Consider the following 19224-nt stretch of genomic DNA (forward strand, 5'->3'; position numbering starts at 1 on the left):
TCTGCTGTGCTCCCCACACAGGACACGAGTAACCTTAATAAATTGGTTTTGACTGTGGCCTTCATATGCTTTGGATTCTTAGCTATTACAAGGGCCTTAGTAAGTAATTAGAAGAAATTAATAAAGATCCATATAAATATTGTTCTAAATAACTGCTTAGTAAACCACTATAAATTCATATTACAATAAATAAATTAAATTTGCCATCAAAGTTTCATGGCAAAGCAGTAGAGCTATCATATTGGAGAAGCAGACAGACAGCCTGTTGGGGAGACAAAAGCTAAAGCTTTCTTAACACAGAAAATGTTCCGTGAATAGGGTTAAATACTTAATGGTTGCTAGCAAAAGATAAGACAAATATTCTTTGTTAATATTTATAGAATCCCATCAGGAACTCTTTTGTCCTAGCATTGTTTCCAAAATTCAATCCCCTAGTTATATCCATCATTTTTCATGTGATTAAAGGAATCTAAATTTGCTGCCTTGTCTTGTAAAAGAGTAAAAAGTTAGACCTGTATTATTAAAGCCTCCTGGTTAGAGCAGCAAATGTAATATTGATAGTCTATGGTATATAAGTCTAAAAACCCGACTGATCACAGGCACACATGACATAGAAAATGCACTCACAGGATTCACAGTGTTATTTGCTAAGAAGTTTGGATCCAGATAAAAAAAATAAGGGACAAAGTACTTCAAACTGAAAAAAGGTGAGAAATAAAATACTAAAACCACAAGGGTAAAAATAAGGCAAAGTCTTTAGTGATATGGAAGTGACATGAGCGCACTGCCTGGGGCAGGAGACCTTCTGCAGGGGGAGTGAGCCATGCCAGCCTGCCCTGCACCCCAGCAGGGAGCCAGGGAATAGCTGGAGGTGTCCTGAAAAACCCCGAAACACGCTCAGGGCTGGGGCAGAAAGTGCCACAAGATATCCAGCCATGAAACCCTGGGCAGGCAGCCGGGGGGCTGGAGGGCTGGGGTGGGCAGGGCAGACCTGTGCTGGACGGAGCAAAGGCTTTTAAAAACACAATTTTTAGTGTTTAGCGTGCAGTGCCAGGCACACAGGGGAGGGGGGAGAGGACACTGTACCTTCAGACACCTCCTGGGACACCTCGGGGCTGCAGGGGACAGCAGCATCCCCATCTGAGCGGGACAGAGCTCAGACCCCAGCCCTGCAGCCAGCGCGGTGCCACGGCCGGGGTCCCTTCCCACACCTGTAAAATGGGAGCCCTGATAGCTGCTGTTACTTTTGGCCATAAAAAATACACATTTATTTATTTTTCTGTATATACATCTGTACACAAAAGACATCTCCATCTGAGGCAGACTGAGCACCTGGCAGTGCTGGAAAGCAGCACCGACATCAGAAGCAAAGTGAGCCCATCCCGGAGCCAGAGCAAACACCTGAGTGCCAGGTGTGTGCTGCTCTCCTGACAGCATCCTCACCTCCAGCCCTCAGCAGGGACAGGGGCAGGGGGCACCTGACAGCTCTGTCTGGGATCCTTATGCCAGAGAAAAAAAAATAAATCAAAACTAACAAAACCAGTGTTTATTCTTTCACCTTTAGAAAACCAAGACTCGGTGTTAAATTCTTCCCAGCCTACTAAAAAGGTTTCTTTTTTATAAAAAAGGCAAAAGCCAAGTCCTCATTGATCCAATTTTTATTTCTTTATCCAGAACTTCTTAACAGCTTTAGAAAAATAGATAATTATTGCAGTTAATTTCAGCAAAACAGTTCAAACTCATCAGGGCTGCACAAGTATAATTTAGTACTCCTTCTGACTTATTGTTTTGACTAGATGTAGATTGATGATTAAAGTGATAAACAGTAACATTTTTATAAAATGGCTGACTCTGCCAATGGCAACTGAATAAGAAACATGCTGAAATAGCTGAGCTGTTATTGTGATTGTACTCAAGGCTGTCAACAAAGAATATAAGTATTTGACAAGGTGTTATCTAATTGTGTTTTTAAAAGCCACGATACATACATCTTTTAATGTGTCACTTTAAGCTGCAAGAGAATTTCTTTTATTAAAAAGTACAAAGGAAAAATGAATGCCTTGCATTTTCTTGTTTCTTTTTCCCAAGCTCTGCCCTTTTGCCGTCATTCGACAGAATATATTTGCTCTTTAGTCAAATTGGCTTTTATTTAAATGGTAGCCCAAAATAGCACAGCAACATTAGGTGTATAAGAAGAAAGAACAGTGTGTCCCACAGACAATTTTTATCTCAGCCCTGGTGGGAATTAACTGATCGAAACAGAAGGCTAAGAATAAAATCCTTTTGACGCTTGGAGTTAGTGAAACAGCATTTTGGAGCAAGGAAAAGGTTTGGCTTTTTGATTTTTTGATTTTTTTTTTTTAATAAGAGGGATCACCAGGAAAAGTATCTTAACATACTGCCTTTAGAGCTACCTGTAGTCCTTCTGTGGTTCATGCTACACACAAGCATCCTTACATCCAAAACACACTTATCCCAGAGAGTCCCTCTGAGCTGGGGAAGGGGTGGCAGCCACGCTGACCCCAGAGCTGTAGAGTGCAGTCCAGACCATCTCAGCCCTCTGCCCCTGCCTCTGCTTCTTAGGGAAAGCCTGGAGACCCCAAAAAGGGGGCTTTGCTAATACATTAGAAGGGAGGTGGAATTTCTGGGACAAGAGAAGGGGCAGGGGCAGGAGATGGTGCTGGTACAGGGGGTCTGACACTCCCCACAGAGAGGGATGGCTGGGAGGGAAGGAGAGAGTTAAAATGGACCACAGAGGGAATTAAACAAAGATGCTACGAAAAAATAGGAAAATCCTGCTTATGTGTTCTTGCCTTCTAGGATGACAATAGCATTGTGAAATGCTGCAAGGCCTGGAGAAAGACAGGGAATTAACTGTTAGGAAACCTTCTTAGGATGAGTTCCCAGTGTGGGGAGGAGTGGGGGAACTGTCAAGGACTGATGGTGTCTCTGAGCATCTCTCTGGGTGTGGGGAAGGCAAAGCATCAAAACTTTTCCCTTTTCAGCTAGGTAGGGACCTAACACAACCAAGGAGGTGGGTCCCTGTGAAGTGGGAAGTCCTGATGGACTTGCAAGGCCATCATTCCAAGAGTGTTCTCCATTGGGCATTTCCAGCCTGAGAAAGCCCTGATCTTCACCAGGAGTCAGAAACAGACTCCAGCTTTCCATTAGCACTTGCCTTAGAGCTGACCACACAAAAGGAAGGGAAAACTGTGGCAAGGAAGATGGCAGCAGTGTGCACTTGCTTAAAGACATGGCATGTTTTTGGGTAAACAGCTGAGGCTCAGGTAGAGCAGCACACTGATGAAAAATGCAGGCTCCCAAATTGCACTGAGATCTACCAATGTCATTTGCTCACCAGTCCCAGCAGCACCACTGAAATATAGAGGTCAACTCGGTCTATTATGGGACAGCAACTTCTAATTTTTAATCCTAGTGGTATTTTAAGCACAGGATAGAAGTTAAAGGAGAAAAATATCTTTATAATGAAAAACACAGAGAGTACCATCTGACCTGATTTTCCAAGGTAAGGTGCTTCATCCCTTCCTGGCCTGAGCACCATGTGTTTGTTTGTCTTTGAAGATATATTTGCCAAAAGCTGTGGGGAATGGCCAGAGTTTCACTGTCAGAGGTTAAGAACATCTTTGCTACCATCTGATGGCCTGGGTTCACAGCATTTCTATAGACCATACCTTACCATTCATTTTAAAACTACCTCAAATTGTTGCTTTTTTTTCAGAAAACACTTTAAAGATAATGACTGAGTGGCTTCCAGGTTCTGTGTTTAAAGATGCAAAGTATAAGAGACATTGTAGAAAATCCTGCGTGTCCTTTCCCTACAATAGGGAAGGTGCAGGTCATGGGCCTGTGGCAGCCACAGGAAATAACTGAATATGAATGTGAAAAATAACTGATAAAATAGCTTATTGTTAATGTAGGGTCTCCTTTCTAAGTGGGGACCACAACTGTCAGATCTCTGGCCAGTTCAAAAGTCAGAAAATTTCCAATTCAAAACCCTGTCCTTTATGTAAATGAACGAGGAGCAAAGAAACACAACCCTGCCTTTGAGAGGAGTGCCAATGGTTCAAGGGCTGGGGCTGGATGCTGAATTCCCACCTCCCACAGCCCCCTGGCAGGGGCAGTGCCCTGATCCCAGGGACTGAGCTGTGCTCCTCATGGAAAGAGAAGCAGAGGAGCCCTTGCCTGACTGCTGAGGAGCTGAGGCAGTGCTGACCTGTGGCTCTGCTGCTGGAGCTGAGTGCTCTGGAAAAAACAGACAACACCTTCAGGCCCTTCTAAATGACTGAAGATGCACCTGCTCTTGGGAAGGGCAAATCACCTGTAAGAACCCACAGTGGCCATGAACCTGTGACCTACCACATGCTTACAGAGAACAGAAACTAGATTAACCAATGTGAAAGAAAACCATATGACCAATAGCCTGTGTTTGTACTTTTCCAGCCATAAATGTTGGAAGTGAGGTAGCCTAGGTCCATTCTTCCCACCTGGATTCTCAAGCATGTTCATAAAGAGGAAAAACAGTTCCCTGTGAGACTTTAATTTTTAATAACATTTTGGCATTAGTTCTCTTTCAGGTGCTGATATGCCCTTTAGTAGCAGGTTCCAAATAAATTATACTACTATAAAAGGTTTTACCACCCTTTGCATGAGCTAGAAGTATGAGGAGTTACCTGAAGGCAAAGATAAAAGGTAATATAATTAGTTAACTTAATCTGAAGCAGAACATCTGACTCATTTGGGGTGCAGTCCCAAGGAAAGATCCTAATAAGTTAGTGTAGAGAAAGAGTTTTATATTCAAATGGACAAAATCATGAAGGAATGTACATACTTGGAGTCAGACCCAGAATTATTTTTATCATCTTTTGTCTTTCCTTTTTTTATTACTTTTTTTTTTTTTTTTTCAATGAAGAACTGTAATTCAAGGGTGCTGCATTTTGTAATGATTTACGGGATGTAGCCAACATTTTGTGACCCTTGTGGGAATTTAAAAACTTCTTTGAATTTATCTGTATTTCAGAGTGAATCCTGTGAATCTGGAACTCCTTTGGAAGAAAAGAAGAAAAAGACAGTCATAGGCTCCTGCATTAATTATGATATTTTTAGTTATTTAGCTAGATTTAAGAAAAATAAAGTCAACATACTGTAAATAAATTCTAAAATCCCTAGCTTTGTGGTTTCTCAAACTGAGTCTCAGTGGAAGAGCTTCAAAAGCCACATACATTCTATTACAAAAAATAGTAAAACAAAGATTTGGGCTGTGTTTTGGAATTTTTCAATCACTATATAGCAATGCTACCAATGTCTAAAAAAGAAGAAAACTTGTTTACAAATGTGTCAGGAGGAAGGGAGCCATTTGGGGGATGTCAGTTTACAAAGACCTGGCCAGTATCAGAGCAGTGTAACAGCTTCAAAACCTTCCTCAGTATTGTGCAGAGGTGGGGTGAGGAGTAATGGCTTAGGAAAAGTGGCCTCATCTTTTGGTCAAACAATTCCAGTGTCATGCAGACAATTAATAAGCAGCCAGCAGAGTATGTAACTGGTGATTATCTGAACAAAGTGGTTTGCTTTTGCATTATTTCTCAGGACCTGGTGCAATATGTTGGAATTTTTAGCCTATTGCTCATTATCGCACTCATTTCCTGAGATCTTGTTTTAACTAAGACACTGTCAAAGTACTTACTTTGTTTTACTCTCTGTTCACTTTTTTGTACAGGAGTCAGGAGGATTAGATACAAAATATGATCTGGCATTCTGTGATGAGAATATTCTTTCTTTGAAAGGATTCCTTTATTTTTAATATCTGAGCAGCTAGCAACAGTGAGACAGGGGTGTTCTTTCCAAGTATCTACTCATCCGAGGGCTCCCACACAACAAATCTACATTTAGGACTTTTATGTTCTCATCCAGACAGTCCTGGAGGGAGGGAGATGAGGAATACTGAGACTGCTTTAACAGGCAGAGAACCTGTATGGCTGCTGGTCCAGCCCCTGGCCTTGGGATGGTACATCCCACCGTGATGTGGAGGAAAGGACAGCAGGGAAATGTAACCCTGCAGTCATCCCAGCTATCCTGCTGCCTCTCTGCTCTGGCCACATGGTTTTTAAAGGTGGCTGTGATGAGCAGTGCTATTCCTCTGCCAGTGATGGTGCTGGATGGGGAGAACTCATGCTAAAGAGAACAACAGACGAGCTGGAAGATGCTCTGCCTTACCTGGGTGAGGAGCAGGCTGGGCAGCAAGCACAGCTCCAGGCTGAAGCCCTGGGCAGGCTCACTCCTGCCCTTTGCAGGAAAAGCACAATGATATCAGTGTGGTCACCTTGGTAGCAACACTACTGATTCCCAAAGTGAATTTCCCCCCACACAAGCAAGTTGGTGACCAGAGAAACTCCAAAGGTGACCAGTCACCCCAGAAGATCTAGAGCAAACCAGCTACACAGCTCAAATGAAAGCAAAGTCCTCATGCAGGTATCTAGACTGAACATCTGAGTCCACCAGGACCCATAAATAAAAAAAGAATTAAAATTATTTTAAAATAATTTTTAAAGTATCATTTCTCAAAAAGTACAATGCAGCCATGTCAGCTCTTCAGAAAACATTGCCATGCTTCACTTATGTCTTCCAGAGATGTATTAAAAGGGATAAGGACCATATTGTAGGATAACCACCATATGCCGTTCACCCTTTGTTCTGGCTTTTATTTTTTTTCCTTATTTGTCAGGCTTGTTACAACTTTCCCTTGGAAGAGTGCCAATGTCAGAAGTATATACATTATCCCTTCTTTTGGCTTCTAGAAATCTGAGATAATCTCTTTATATACAGGACAGGAAGATGTGTCCATAGTAATACATGGTCACACTTCTGCTACTCAGCCCTGGGAGTATCTAATAACCTCTAATCCAGACTGGATTTTTTTTTTTTATTATTTTTTTTTTTTTTTAAGCCAAAAGTCTTAGGACTGATAACTCAAACCTTTAGGCTCATGGCCCTATTTCCATATTCATATGAGGACCTTTCAGGTGAAAGAAGGGTTCTTATTTTGCATAGATGAGTGGTGGTGGTAGGTTGATTTCATTTTTTTTTTTAAGGAACGTTTTTTTTCCTGTTTCTTTGTTAGCCTCAATATTTTCCTTTTATTACCAGCACATTTCTGATTTATTGCAATATGGGGCCAGCAAATAAGATTGTGAAAATGAGTATGCGCTTGTTATAACCCACTCAAAAAATTATAAAAAGGATTTTAAAAGAAAACAAATTCAAGTCAGTTTTAATTTTGACACTGATTGATGCTGATATTTCTGACCAGTTTTATGTTGCACAGATTTTGAACAATATCCTCCTCTGATCTTCAGTGCTGTAGTTATAAATACTTGATAGCATTTTCATAAAAGGATCTTTTTACAATACGCTTAATGAGAGCTTCTGCTAAAGATACACAAGTAAAAAGAAACCCAGCTTAATATGGTGATAGTCAGATACTCAATAAGTGGCATGTGTTCTCAAAAACCTCTGACAAAAAACTTTCAATTATTATACCTGTGTCTTTCAGCATCACTTTACTGTATCAATTATTCATGTAACATCTAACTGAAAAATGTTATATTTAGCAATCATCTTAAAAATTCTCTAAACAGTAGCACAACAGCTGATGTGACCAAAAAAGTGATCATTCATCACCTGTCTGTAATGATGAACCTGTCACAAACTCTGAAGAAAAAAGTTGGTTTTTTTTCTCTTGGCTTAAAAAACCTAAACCAAAATTATTTGTAATTATGCAACATTTGCTTTCTATTTCCACAGCCAGTTAGGGTTCACAAACATGAAAATCCATTTTGGAATGGTACATAAAGTGTGACCGATCCTTGTTCAGTCAATTAATGAGCAAAGTCTGCGTACGATGTTTATCTGATCATCTGCATCTTTAGTACAGACGTGGGTAAAGCTGGCACTAACAAAGGACTGGGTTTAACTTCTTGGGAGCAACTGGTTCAAGAAATTGCACGTTTGCTGATTATGTGTTCACACAAAGCACACAGCAGCCCCTTTCCTGTTCGTATGAAAAACCTAAGGACTGTATGTGGAAGGATATAAACATGTGGCAGAAAATAAAGTTAACACTAAAAATCACATTTTTAGAGCTTTGTTGCTATTCATGAAGCTTGTTATTAATGTAGGACTTTTCAAAGAAACCCTGTGTGGTCTCTTAGTTTGTACTAAGACACACATTAAATACGGACATATTATTTCTCTGAACACAATGCTATTTTTATTTTACAAGAATTACTCCAGTGACTTCCATATAGAAATTATCTCACACATCGGTATTCTGATTATGATATTTAGTACAAGGGTCATGAATAATAAAATTGCTAAATATGCTTATTGCCATCTATAAATAAAGGTTATCAGACTGGAGGTTTTGTTTTCGGAGTAGTGGAAAAAGTAGGGTTAGTTGCAAGACAATAGTGCTTTAATTTAACTTTGAAAATAAATACTTAAAATTATAAATATTCAAACGGTTTCCAAGGTGCAGTGAGCCTAAATTAATACTTGCAAAATAAATGCAACAGCACAAGTGCAGAAGTTCACTTTATGGCAAAAAGTTCACAGGTGTGCCAGCAAAGCATCTATAAACATTAGAATCATCTTTCAGCATGGATCCCATCCTACCCAGTGGTAAAACTCCAGCTTAGGTCTGAGGGGATAAAAAAGCATTTCTCCATAACAGCTATGAAAATTGCAATTTATTACAATTGGTATTTATCCATGGATGTATTTGGGCAACGTGGGGAGGGTGTTCCTGGTTTTCAGCTGCTGTTGCCTGGCTGTACAGAGCAGCCCTCCTGCAGGAGGAGCTCCCTGGCCTGCTCAGCCCCGCAGCCTGGCCAGGGCCACCTGTGCCTAAAAAAGAACTTCCCTGGAGCTGGTGGGTGCTGAGCTATGGACACACAGCTAAAATGTCACGGTGAGGGACAAAAAGACTGCTGGAGTTAAAGGAGAAAATGTAGATCACTATCGTAAAACAACCCAAAATCTTATCAAGACATTATCCCTGACAAAGAACAGGAGAACAAAATCTGCTTCCTGTCCCCTGTCTTTAGGATGGCTGAGCTCTGGAACAGCTCTTGCTGCCCAGCAAGGTTGTGGAGCCTTTCTCTCTGGAGCCATTCAAAATCCACCTGGTTCCTGCATGCACTTGCTCCAGGTGACCCTGCCTTGACAGAGGGATTGGGACTGGATGATCTCCAGAGGTTCCTCCAAACCTGACTATTCTGTGGTTCCATGATTCTGTCTCTGGACTCCCTAATTCAATCCTGTGAACTGCAAATAACAGCCAGACAAGGGTCACTCCGTATTTCCCACACAAATGTTAGGATTCAAGACTAAATTACCTGTACTTTGTGTGGCCTTTGAAGAGATAATACAAAATATCTTAACACTTTGAAGCTGCTGTTGAAGTTTGTGTTTTAATGGTGCTTTTTATAAAGTGATTCTTACAAGCATGGGCAAATATGAGGGTAACTTTTGTGCTTCTTTAAAATCTCAGCTCAAAAAGACCCCCTATGCTCAGACCTCTTTAAGCTTCTGTGCAGGGTCTTTCAGGGCATGGTGCTCACACATTGCCACGCACTGAGGACAGGTCCAGTGCCTGCTGGAGGAGCACCTTGCCCACCCCTGGCTGCGAGAGGAGCTCTGTCCCCAGCCCTGCAGCCTCTCCTGCTGGGAGAACAACTTGCCCAGCAAGCATCTGTGTCCCCAGGCACTTGGCTACATGTGTGGATGCTAACTCTGCTAATGGCGAGGTTGCAGCGCAGTAATGAGAGGAACAATGTTTGTTTTGATCAGTTTGATAATTCATTTAAAAGTATTGTACCAGAGCCATGGAGACAGAAAGCCACGCCATTGTTACGCGCTGGCACCGTCTCGTTATGTGAAGTAATTGAAACCTGTGGGAACAATATATGATTTAAAGCAGACAGTGAGGTTCTTTTCTTAAACAACAATAGCATTGTTTTTCTATGGTCCTGATCTTGCTCATGGGAGCAAACTTCTCTAGGCGAGGAGTTAGGGAAATTTTTGGTTGCTGGTTTTTAATGGCCAACACTGACTTTTCAGGAAGGTTGGCGATTTGGGCCTTCTTTCAATAAAAATGTCTTCAATGGGATGCTCATGATTTGCATATCTGCACACAGACACACATGGGTTTCCAAGTGCTTCTTGCATGTTTAAGATCAATAGCTCAACTGACAGTAAAGGATGTGCCCTGAATTTCTCTGTAGGGTGGCTGCATGTTTCTCTAGTGGGGCTTGATGTTTGCTGGGTTAGAGGGATACTTAAAACATTGCTTTCTGCTTTGCATTAGGTTTATGTCCTAAATCATCAAACAACAATCAAAAAATAAGAATGTATTTTAGTATTACACACCTCAGAGGTGCTCAGTAGGTACCGAGGAATTTCTTTGCCATAATTAAGAGGTTTGCAGACCAGATGTACAAATGACAACCGATTTTGATTTACTTGGAAAAATGAGTCATATCACTTATTATTAACTATTAAAGTAATTTAAACCCTTTTGAGAATAGATCTAATGCTGCATTGCTTTGAAGGTTTGATATGTCTTGTAATCCATAGATTATTAAAGTTAATTTCTCTGCCGAGATCCTACTTTCAGTACAAAATGCATGCACGCTAAAATGGTGTTGGTTTTTTTGTTTGTCTCCTTCTTTTTTATAACAATGATGTACTTTAATTGGCTTTCTATTTATACTGCACTCAATGAAGGTATGGAGGCTGCAAGTGGGAGAAACCTTCCACAATTCTGGCTTGCAAAGCATACAGAAAAGCACACCATTCATCCACAAGTACACCCAAACCTTTCATTTGAGTTGGGCTGTGCTTGTGGGTGCGTGGCGTTCTTTTCTCTCTATTTGTTCTCCATGTATAATTTAGACTACATTTTGCTTTAGAGACCCTTAGCGGATAAGGAAAAGAAGGCAATAACAATATGTTGATTTATATCACGGTGAAACATTTTTCCCCCATACTTCAAAGTAATTTTAATTGAATTTAATCCTCTTGACTTTCATTTCCTTATAAATGAGTTCTAGTTGTAATGTTAGAATGAAACAGAATTTAGCAGTTAACAGGTTTTTAGGGTTTTTGATTATAGATTATTATATAATGTTTCTTGGGCTAGAAAATACTGAATGCTAAATACTGTCCCATATTAGATCATTTTGTAACCTTCCTCTCTTCTACAAGTAGGAGAGAGGCATAACAATTTAGGTTAAACTACAGTTCATTTAAAGAAGTAAAAATGTTTGAGGAAATGATTAAAACTGCTGCAAATCACTTACCAGTTTATGTTCATGATCAAGAATATATCTAAGAAGAAAATTAAAAAAAAAAACCCAAACAAACAAAAAACAAACGAATATCTTCCAAAGGAACTATGCCATGCATGATTCCATCAGTTGTGTGGGCACATTTATCATATTTTAGCTCCTCATCCATAGATCACAGAACACTAAGATCCCAATTCATTAAAAATTGAATACTCTATTTAAGCTGGATGTTCTTATGCTTGGAGAAAAAGCACGGAAGAGTTTTATTTTATTTTCCTCTGAAAAATCACATTTTGCCATTTGATTCTACCTGGACAGCACTCCTCAGTTAATTGCTACACAATTTTAGAGCTTCATAATTGAATGTACAAAAGAAATTTCAAATGAAAAAGTGCCTGCTATGAGAATTACAGAATAATTCCCACCTGCCCCCGTGCACCCCATCCTGCTGTCCCAGCTTTAAAACTCAGTTTAGCAGTCATGACGTACATGAACTCATCTTGAAGCCTGTCAGCCAGTCCCCTAATCAGTGAGATTGCACTGACATGAGTGGGTGCTGTGCTGGCGATTCCTAGGGGATTCTGCCATGCCTGTTTCCGCAGGTGTGTCCTGCACGCCCAGCTCACTCGTTAGCAAACACGGCGGTTCACAGCACAGCTTCCAAGGCCCAGGCAGCCCTGACACAGCCTGGCACTCTCAGCAGCTGACTTTGAAGACAGCGCTTTGAAACAAGAAGTTTGGAAGCACCAGATGATCTAGTCTGCTAATGAATGAGATCATCATAATGAGGATCTAGTCTGCTAATGAATAAGCTGGGTGTGCAGGATGGGCAGGAGCAGCAAACAAGCTTTTTCTGGGTTTCTGAAGAGATGGGGATGGCTTTGAAGCATTTAGCAGGAGACTTTCCTGTTCTCTGGCAGAAACAGGGTCAGATGCAGGATACACAAACAACACATTTTAAAATACACCCTCAATCCCTAAGGATCTTAGCTACCAATATTCAGATTTATGTCTTACATAGTCATAAATCAAATTTTGGTATTAACTTTCAAGTTAGCACATCTATATTTGGCTTGCTTGCTGGGATCTTCTGCCATCCATATCACTGCACACAGTCCTAAATTTGAAATGCATACAGAGATCTGTCTTCTTCACTGGAGCAGGGACATTCCTTCTGTTTTCAACTTATGATGCAAAAAAAAAAAAAATAAAATCCACACCTCGCCCAAAACGTGCATAGTGCTTAGGTACCAACAGTTTGTTTTTCTAAAACAAAAATCACTTATTTAGTAAGTTTTTTATTGAAATGCATTGATGTGTATCAAGATAACATGGTAACTCCACTCATAACATCTGAAAACCTTCTGCCTATTGGAGAATTTCAGAACTTTACTCATGTGTACTCTTACATAACACATTTACTGACCCTGTCAATGCACCTACTTCCAGCCAAACTTATACAATACAAGGAGTTATGTTTGCCAGGGAAAAGCCCATTAAAGCCAAGAGAAATTGCCTGTTTGCATTCACATCCACTGTTATGGAAGAGCACAAGATGGAAAACACAGACAATGTGTAGATGCAGAAGTACTGTTACTAAAGGTGTACATGCAGCAAGCATCATCCCACACTCTCACTCCTGTAACCACTGTATCCTGCTATACAATAACAACCTGCTTCCTATCCAAAGTAATCACTGATGAGGGCAAATCTTGAATTTTTAATGCTGCCTGATGTAGGCAGACCAATGTTCTAAATGAGAAAAAAAAGACCTGGTCCTAAGAGATGCATCTGTCTATAGACTCTGCTTAAGAAAATTAAATGGGGCAAATAAAGTACTTCAACATAAAGTTTGAAGGAAATTCCAATTAAATGCCTTGTCCTAAATAGACAAGTGTGGATTGACTGAAGTTTTTCCTCAAAGGAAAAATTTTCTATTCATTCCAGGTGTGACTATCATGAGTGGAGGAAGTTCTCCTCCATGCAGCAGCAGCCACCTAAGTTTGACAGGCATACCTCTTGGTTTCCTGCAGCAGGGGATGCCTGTGGGATGAAGAAAGAAAATGTGGGTGGGAATAAAGATCTCCCCATAAGTCTGGCTCTTCAGAAGGTGAGAGAAATGGTAAAGGAGAGCTCCCTGTAAGAGAGGGCTTCAAAGTTTTGCTGTTCAGTATTTTTCCACTTCTGGCTGATGCCATTAGCAGCTCACCCTGCTGGGTGGCTGTTATGCCATAGCATGCTCAGAACATACCCTAACCCTTTCAAGTACTGGCAGTACCAGCCCTGGATTCACAAAGTGCAAGATGGGTTAAAGGAACAAAGCAATCTGGTGGTCCCTTTTTTTTTTTTTTTTTTTTTTTTTAAATTCAATTTTCTTCCTAGGAATACCCAGGAAGTGGAATTGCCCCCACTATGCAAGAGCATATACAGTTGCTTGTTACTAATTACCACAGTTGAGACTGTGACCTGAGAACTGAACTGCAGCAAGAGTTGCAATCTTTATTCTTGTTCTCCAAGATTGCACCACTGATCCTGGAAGTGGGAAAGATGATGTTTAATATTTGTCAGGAAGAGTGAGAAAAGCATTACAAACTATTTTATACAATCTACTGCTCTTCAATGTTTGAGGTCAATTCCAGGGGCTGAGTGTTACCGTGGGTCAAAACCCTCAAATTCTGATAGAAGAAATGTGTGATTCTCTGCACAGAGGGAAGAGGAGTTTGGGGAAGGCAGGTACCACACCAGTGCACACACAGACACCTGTGAGAGCTAAAACAACCTCACTGCCCACAAGCCAGGGCTGCAGCTCCCTCAGAAAGGGCTTAAAGTATTCAGAATTAGGGATCATTCCTAATTCAGGGTGCCAGTGGGAAGTGCAGGAGTGAAGCCCTGTGGGATCCCCACCTGGCCGTTGCCTCCTGCAGCAGCGGGGCCGCTGCGGCGCTGCTGTTTTAAAGCCTTTTAGCACTTCGTAAAGCAGCCCTTAGCAGGCCACAAAGTTTACTCACTTCCATATGAGCTGTAAACGGGATAGGAAAGCCTGGCCTTTACAGAGGGGAGAGGAAATGTTTCACGTGTTTCTTCAGAAGGCCCTGGGGAGAAAGGGCATCCTCCAGCAGACACATCCCCACGGTGGGCTGGGAGATGCCAGGAGGTGTGAAACCTGGCCAGCACCGAACATCATCCACAGCAAACCACGTGAAGCAGATGAGAAACCAGCTGGTTTTGTCTAAATACAGGGACAGGGTAGACTACAATACCTGGTACTTTCAATAATACTGATATCCTCAGTTAATAAAATCATGAGTACCAGTTACTCTTAGTAGCAACAAATGAAGGAACCCATGCAAAGGTTCTGAGACTAAAACATGATGCAGAAACCATGATGTAACTGAGCAGAGCACTAACAACTACAGACCACTTAGAAGCAACACCTTTATCCCATGATTTATACTTCTCATGAATCAAACCAACACACTTCCAGTTGTGTGTTAAATGAGGTTAAGATTACTATTGCCATGAAAAGTCAAAGAATTTCATTCAGTATTGTCTCAGCACACAGAACACAGCCCAGAATATGAGAACTGAGAATGTCTGGTGTTGTACAATATTATAGTAAAAATATGACTGAACTGTGTAGCAAATCTCAGTGCTAAATGGGATATCAGCATGTGGTTTTCCATATTCTTGACCTATGTAAGAGTTGCTTGTTCTGTAGCTCTTGATTTCCACAGAGCTCACAGTGGGTTTGTACTCTCTTATATCTTTTTTTATCACCATAAACATTAAAAACGTTATAACTAAAATGAGAGAATGGCCTGCACCTGATTTTATCACGTGTTATGCTAATACACCATGTTAATGAGCTATACTGAAATACCGAGGAATATTGAAAATGCAATAGCATCTTAATGCACTATTGATAAAAGACTGACATTCCTGCTCATTCTGTCTCACTTGCAACAGTGCCTGGCAAATTATAGCTGTAGTTTCATGATCATAAACTTAGAGGAAACATGTTCAGGGTCTGTCAACAGTTGAAAATAGGATTCACCATGCATTTGTATCTATCTTCTTCATAAAATGTTTAATGCACTGTGTTTTGCAGCACAGTTTATATTGCATGTGACCAATATATGGAACTCCTTCTGTGTAATGTGAGATCATGTAATAGCTGTAGTAAACCAAATGTGCAATAATATTTATATACATCTGCTTTACATATAGGGTAGCAGCATGCATGCCCATACACATGAGATTCAGCCATGTATACATATATAGCAGTGCAAATTAACTCTTCAAAGACTTGAAATAACTTTCTGTTTTGCTTTTGTTTGTGGAAATGGAGTTACATGGAGCTTGCCAGCCCCTCTCACAAGGAAAGTGGGATGGAGGGGCAACCAGCCTTTTAATGTTGCTCCATTGAATACCTGAGTGTTTTCGCTACTCTAACTCTACTAGCATAGTAGGAGCATGATACTGTATTTACCAACATACTGCCCATTTCAGCCACCAGCTTATCCAAGTTCTATTTGATTTATAAATAAAACACTAAGAGAAATTATTCCATAAGATTAGGAAGCATATTCAGCCTCTGTGTAATTCACCAGACTTTAAAGGATTGCTCTAGAGAAGAATTTGGTTCTCCTAATCTAATGTATTCAAGGAGTTTGGAGGAAAACTGATTTTTTTTTTTTTAACAAGAGTTTTACAGATGTCTGCTAAAACCTTAATAGAAGCTTTGAGCCAGAGACTCCTATAATTCAACCCCTGAACTTTTGAACAACAATTTTATTTAGAAAGTTGATTTATTCATAAGTAAATAGGATACAGTGTGGATGAAGTACAAGGGATCAGGAGGCAGTTATTAGATTTATAAGTACAAAAGCCTCACTGTTGCAGACAGTGGAGGCTCAGCAGTTACTGTACCTTTCAAAACTAATATGTAACCATATCTGTTTTAAAAGAGTGATTCATATTACTCCGAATGCATGAGAAACTCTTTCTCATCCCCACCACAGGAAACTTGAGTCTGATTTTAATGAGCTTCAATTGGAATGTGGCCTTTGAAAAGTAGTGCATTTGAAAAGATGGAACATTAAATTTTGTAATGATGTAAAACATCTTCAATTTTTGACAGGACAATGGTGCTTATTGTGCTTTATGGGCCCAGTGGTGATTCAAAGGTCACTTTGTATATGACTCCACAGACAGGGGCAGCAGTGAATGAAAATTAGGTTACATGTGATCAGCTTTATTATTAATCAGATGAAAATGGATTTTTAACATTTTTCTAATGAGCAACAGAGAAAGAAGAAAATACCATGAATAAAACTACAAGAATGAACAGCGAGACCAAAATGCACAATGTGCATAACCAAACTAACGTGTATTAAATCTGAAATCCTTAAATACTGTCTCAAGAAATAAAATGCAGCTGCATATTTTTGTGTCATAAATATATAGAAAACTGCTGAAATACCTACTGTAATTTACTATCTCTGTCCTTTGTTTATAACTAACTAATGAACTGATTTCTTCGTACAGTATATTATAGCAGCACCAGATAGCAGTGCTATGGTTAAGGTTGTGTCAGCATTTCCCTTATAAATCCTGTTTTTTCAGGGGTTTATAACTCAGCTGTGAAAATGCAGCCCAGGCTAAAACTTGGCACACAAGGTCTCTGCCAAGATGCACATTTATTTTACAGATTTCCCCAAAATGTCTCTTGGAATATTCTGGTATCATATGAATGTGAATTATACAAACACGGTAAAAGTTTACTAGTTTAGAACTCTGCATTTGTTTATCTATAGAAACAGGTTTGATTAAAAAAAAAAAAAAAAAAAAAAAAGCAGCTTGTCCCTTTATAAAATGACAGACTAACACACCTTTGCCTTGGAAAGTGCAAAAAATTAATATTTTCAAATCCTTTGAAGCATCGCTCCTAAGCGGAGCACTGGTTTTGCGTACCCTGGAATATTTTCATGCTAAATAAAACACAGTGCTACAGAATTAGATTGTTGAACATTTACCATTGGGTCCTCATGCTGTGAGTGAACTTGCATTAAACCTCACATTAATAAAGCGCTTAATCACAAGAAGCCTGTGTGTCTAGCTCAGTGTTTGGCTCAGCCAAATGCCATTTGGCTATCAAAGACCTGTTTTGATTAGCAACTAGTGCCAAGAAGCAGGGAGAGGAGTGGTTCGCAGAAACGAGAAACGCTTCTTTTCGCAGTTAATCACCCAAAGAGGAGCAGAGAAAAACACAGAACAGCGATGGCTGAGAAGCAAATCCAAAATCAAACAAAACAGCACAGGTCCCATCCTTCCAGTCACCAGGGCTGTTGGGCTCTGCTGTGGAAAGCTCCTGGCCAGGGCTGGAGGGGCCTGACCTAGGGCACCCTAATTTCCAACTTTCCAAAGTGGAGCAGTGTCACTGACATGCCTCAAAGGAACGGTGGGCAAACAATGCAACAGCCAAGTTACAACAGCAAAAAGCACCAGTCAGCACAAGAGAGGGTGTTATATGAGAGGCTGGGAGTATTTTCTTTCTTTCAAACAGATTTACTGGGATATAAACGAGTAACGGGAGGGGGGGGCAGCAGACAGGGGGGTAAGGAGCGCTGCATGCTCCCTCCCTGCTTTCTCACACAGCACACACTCCCAGGCTTGGCATGGGGGTAGTGGGCATGTCCTCCTGTCCCATTTGTGCTGCCCATGCCCAGCCTGACCTGGGGTTTTTAACACTGGCTTTTTCTGAAACCACCCCATGAGTCCATACAAGGATGGCTGCTGCATCCCAAGCAGAGCTCTTATCACCTCCCACACAGCATCAGAACACACAGAAGATGCTGGTCAAATTTTTTCATGCCGCTGCCTCTGTCCAAAACCTTACATCTGCAGGTAAGCCACAACCCCAAGCAGAGGAGCAGTTGCAGAGGTGCAACAGAAACCAGGCAGCGCTGACTGGGTGCCCCAAAAGACCAAAGCAGCACAAAAGCCACAGGCCCAAGGAGCAGCTGCCTCCCACAGCCACTTCTCTCTGATAAACACCTAAGCTGCAGGAGGAGTTTCTGTGCATCCACATCCCTGTGCATCCACACAAGATCATCCACAGCCTTGGCCCAAGGCTGCTGAAACAAAACTACTCATGCTCCAGCACAATCACGGATGTCCCACCCTGCCATGGGAAGTACACGAGACAAAAATCACTCAGGCACATTCAAAACTGTTTACATTAAACAGTGAAAAGGAGAAGACTGTGAGAACAAACGTGCTGTAGCTTACACTGAGTCATGTGTCAGCCCTGCAGAGCGGTGAGCAAGCGGGTCCTTCCCGGCACCACGAGCCCGTGTGAGGCAGACAGATGCTCTATTGCAGCTGCAGAGCCAAGCTGCCCACGCAAAAAGCAAGTTCCCTGTAGAAGCAGGAACATTTGACCGACTGGTGGCTGAAGACACAGCATTTGCCAAAAAGAAAGACAAACCAAATGTTATTGACAGCAGAGGGTTGGAGGGGAAACATCTGAAATCTGCCACATCAAGGCTGCATGGCACTATTATTACCCACTGCAAAGCCCAGACGGGCTGCACGAGGCTCCTGGACCTCCACCCCAGCCATGTTTGGAAAGGAAAAGATTTCAGCAAGGTCTTACTGTGTTTTCAGGGTGCTTCTTGCTTTCCTGCAGGAGGGTGCTGCAGCAGAGAGCTGCACCCTGTTTAACCAAGCTGGAGCAGCTAGAGCCAGTGCCTGGCTAAGGATGCTCAGCTGTTCCACTGGTGCTTCTTTAGCCTCCCACCCTTCAGGCCAGGCAGACTTGCCCAAACAGACTTTTACGTGGGATATTTCCCTGATTTCC

At 41.2% G+C, this 19224-nt stretch overlaps 1 protein-coding gene across 13 annotated transcripts in view; it reads right to left on the reverse strand.

The window, feature by feature from the left end:
• ZNF536 (zinc finger protein 536) overlaps nt 1-19224 on the reverse strand; it is a 340334-nt gene that overhangs the window by 78483 nt on the left and 242627 nt on the right. The window contains exon 5 of one of the 13 annotated variants that reach the window (XM_086847029.1): nt 4856-5063. The exons of the other annotated variants lie outside the window; for them this stretch is intronic. Within the exon in view, the coding sequence (XP_086703155.1) occupies nt 5035-5063 (29 nt within the window). The 3' untranslated portion in view covers nt 4856-5034. Of the gene's footprint in view, nt 1-4855; nt 5064-19224 lie in introns of those variants that run through there. 13 annotated transcript variants of the gene reach the window in all.

The sequence above is a fragment of the Cyanistes caeruleus genome, chromosome 12 (assembly GCF_971803275.1).
Source record: "Cyanistes caeruleus chromosome 12, bCyaCae1.hap1.1, whole genome shotgun sequence".
NCBI lineage: Eukaryota > Metazoa > Chordata > Aves > Passeriformes > Paridae > Cyanistes > Cyanistes caeruleus.